This window comes from Myotis brandtii, unplaced genomic scaffold (genome assembly GCF_000412655.1).
Source record: "Myotis brandtii unplaced genomic scaffold, ASM41265v1 scaffold1020, whole genome shotgun sequence".
Taxonomy (NCBI): domain Eukaryota; kingdom Metazoa; phylum Chordata; class Mammalia; order Chiroptera; family Vespertilionidae; genus Myotis; species Myotis brandtii.
In genome coordinates, this window is record NW_005353406.1 from 566,330 (window position 1) to 567,652 (window position 1,323).

At 56.4% G+C, this 1,323-nt stretch overlaps 1 protein-coding gene across 1 annotated transcript in view; it reads left to right on the plus strand.

Annotated features, from left to right (window-relative positions):
• Positions 1-787: 787 nt before the first annotated feature.
• LOC102247969 (chromosome unknown open reading frame, human C14orf2) overlaps positions 788-1,323 on the plus strand; it is a 1,575-nt gene continuing 1,039 nt past the window's right edge. The window contains exon 1 of the mRNA XM_005853262.2: positions 788-942. Coding sequence (XP_005853324.1) covers positions 819-942 — 124 coding nt within the window. The 5' untranslated portion in view covers positions 788-818. The remainder of the gene's footprint in view (positions 943-1,323) is intronic.

The following is a 1,323-nucleotide window of genomic DNA, read 5'->3' on the forward strand; positions in this document are numbered from 1 at the left end:
CCGCAGGCCGACGCTCTATCCACTGAGCCAAACTGGTTAGGACAACGATGTACACTTTAAATATCTTTACAATGTTATGTCAGTTAAACCTCCGTGCAGCTGAAACTTGAAGAGCGAGCACTGAGTTGCAGCTGTCGCTGTGTACCCGGCCTGGGTATTGTTCTCACGGGAAGTCGTCCTGCCTTGACCATGTTCTTGTTCTGCTTTGAATGCCAACAGTTCTGCCCGGCCAACGTGGCTCAGTGGTTGAGCACCGACCCATGAACCAGGAGGTCACGGTTCGATCCCCAGTCAGGGCACATGCCCGGGTTTCGGGCTTGGCCTCTAGTGTGGGGCGTGCAGGAGGCAGCCAGCCCATGATTCTCTCTCATCATGGATGTTTCTCTCTCTCTCCCTTTCCCTTCCTCTCTGAAGTCAATAAAAATATATATATTTTTAAATGCCAACTGCTCTCAGCATGATGATGCAAACACTAGTTCTCAATTTAAAGTCGTAAAGGTGGTGTGTGATCGGGGCAGGACATTGGTGGAGGGCAGCCCTTGGGGGACATGCTGACACTGCAGGATGGCGCAGGCTTGAGGAATGAGGGTGACTGACGGAGCTGCGCTGGCCCAGGTCGGGCGTTGGGGGAGGTGCAGCTCAGAGAGCCGAGAGCAGGGGCCTGTGGGGTGGGGGGAGCGGTGGCGGGGGCGTCTGGCATCAGCAGATCCCCGATAAGTCGTGGGAAAGAGGGTGAACCGTATGAGTAGACGGAAATCTCCTGCCATTTCCGTTTGAAACCATGGTCGTGTCACTAGCTCTCACTGCTTCCTTTCCAGATGTTTCAGAGCCTCGTGAGAAATGTGTGGGTCCCCATGAAGCCCTACTACACCCAGGTCTACCAGGAGATCTGGGCGGGCGTGGGGCTGATGAGCCTCATCATCTACAAGATCCGCAGTGCGGGTGAGTGTCCTCGGGCTGTGCTCTCACCTGGGAGTGACCATCGGGACCCACCGGGCCTCCGTGGCAGTGTGGGGAGCACGCGGCGGCCGGGAGCTGTTTGGGGAAATTGGAATAGACGTGGCCGTCAGGGAGCTGACTTTCCTTAGGTGCGGCCTGTGGTGTTTCGAATGCATAGGAGGGAACCTTAGCTTTAAGAAACGCAGGCTGACTATTGGGGGTGAAGTCCTGGTACACAGTGATTTATTGCTCCTTTTCCACTGAGTGTTTGGAATGTTTTCATGCTAAGAGTCACGGCAGGGTGGGGAGTGGAGAGCCCTGCCACGCGGGTGCGCCGTCACCGCCCAGAGCGCCTCTGTGGCCGGAGCTCCCTCGGCTGTCTGG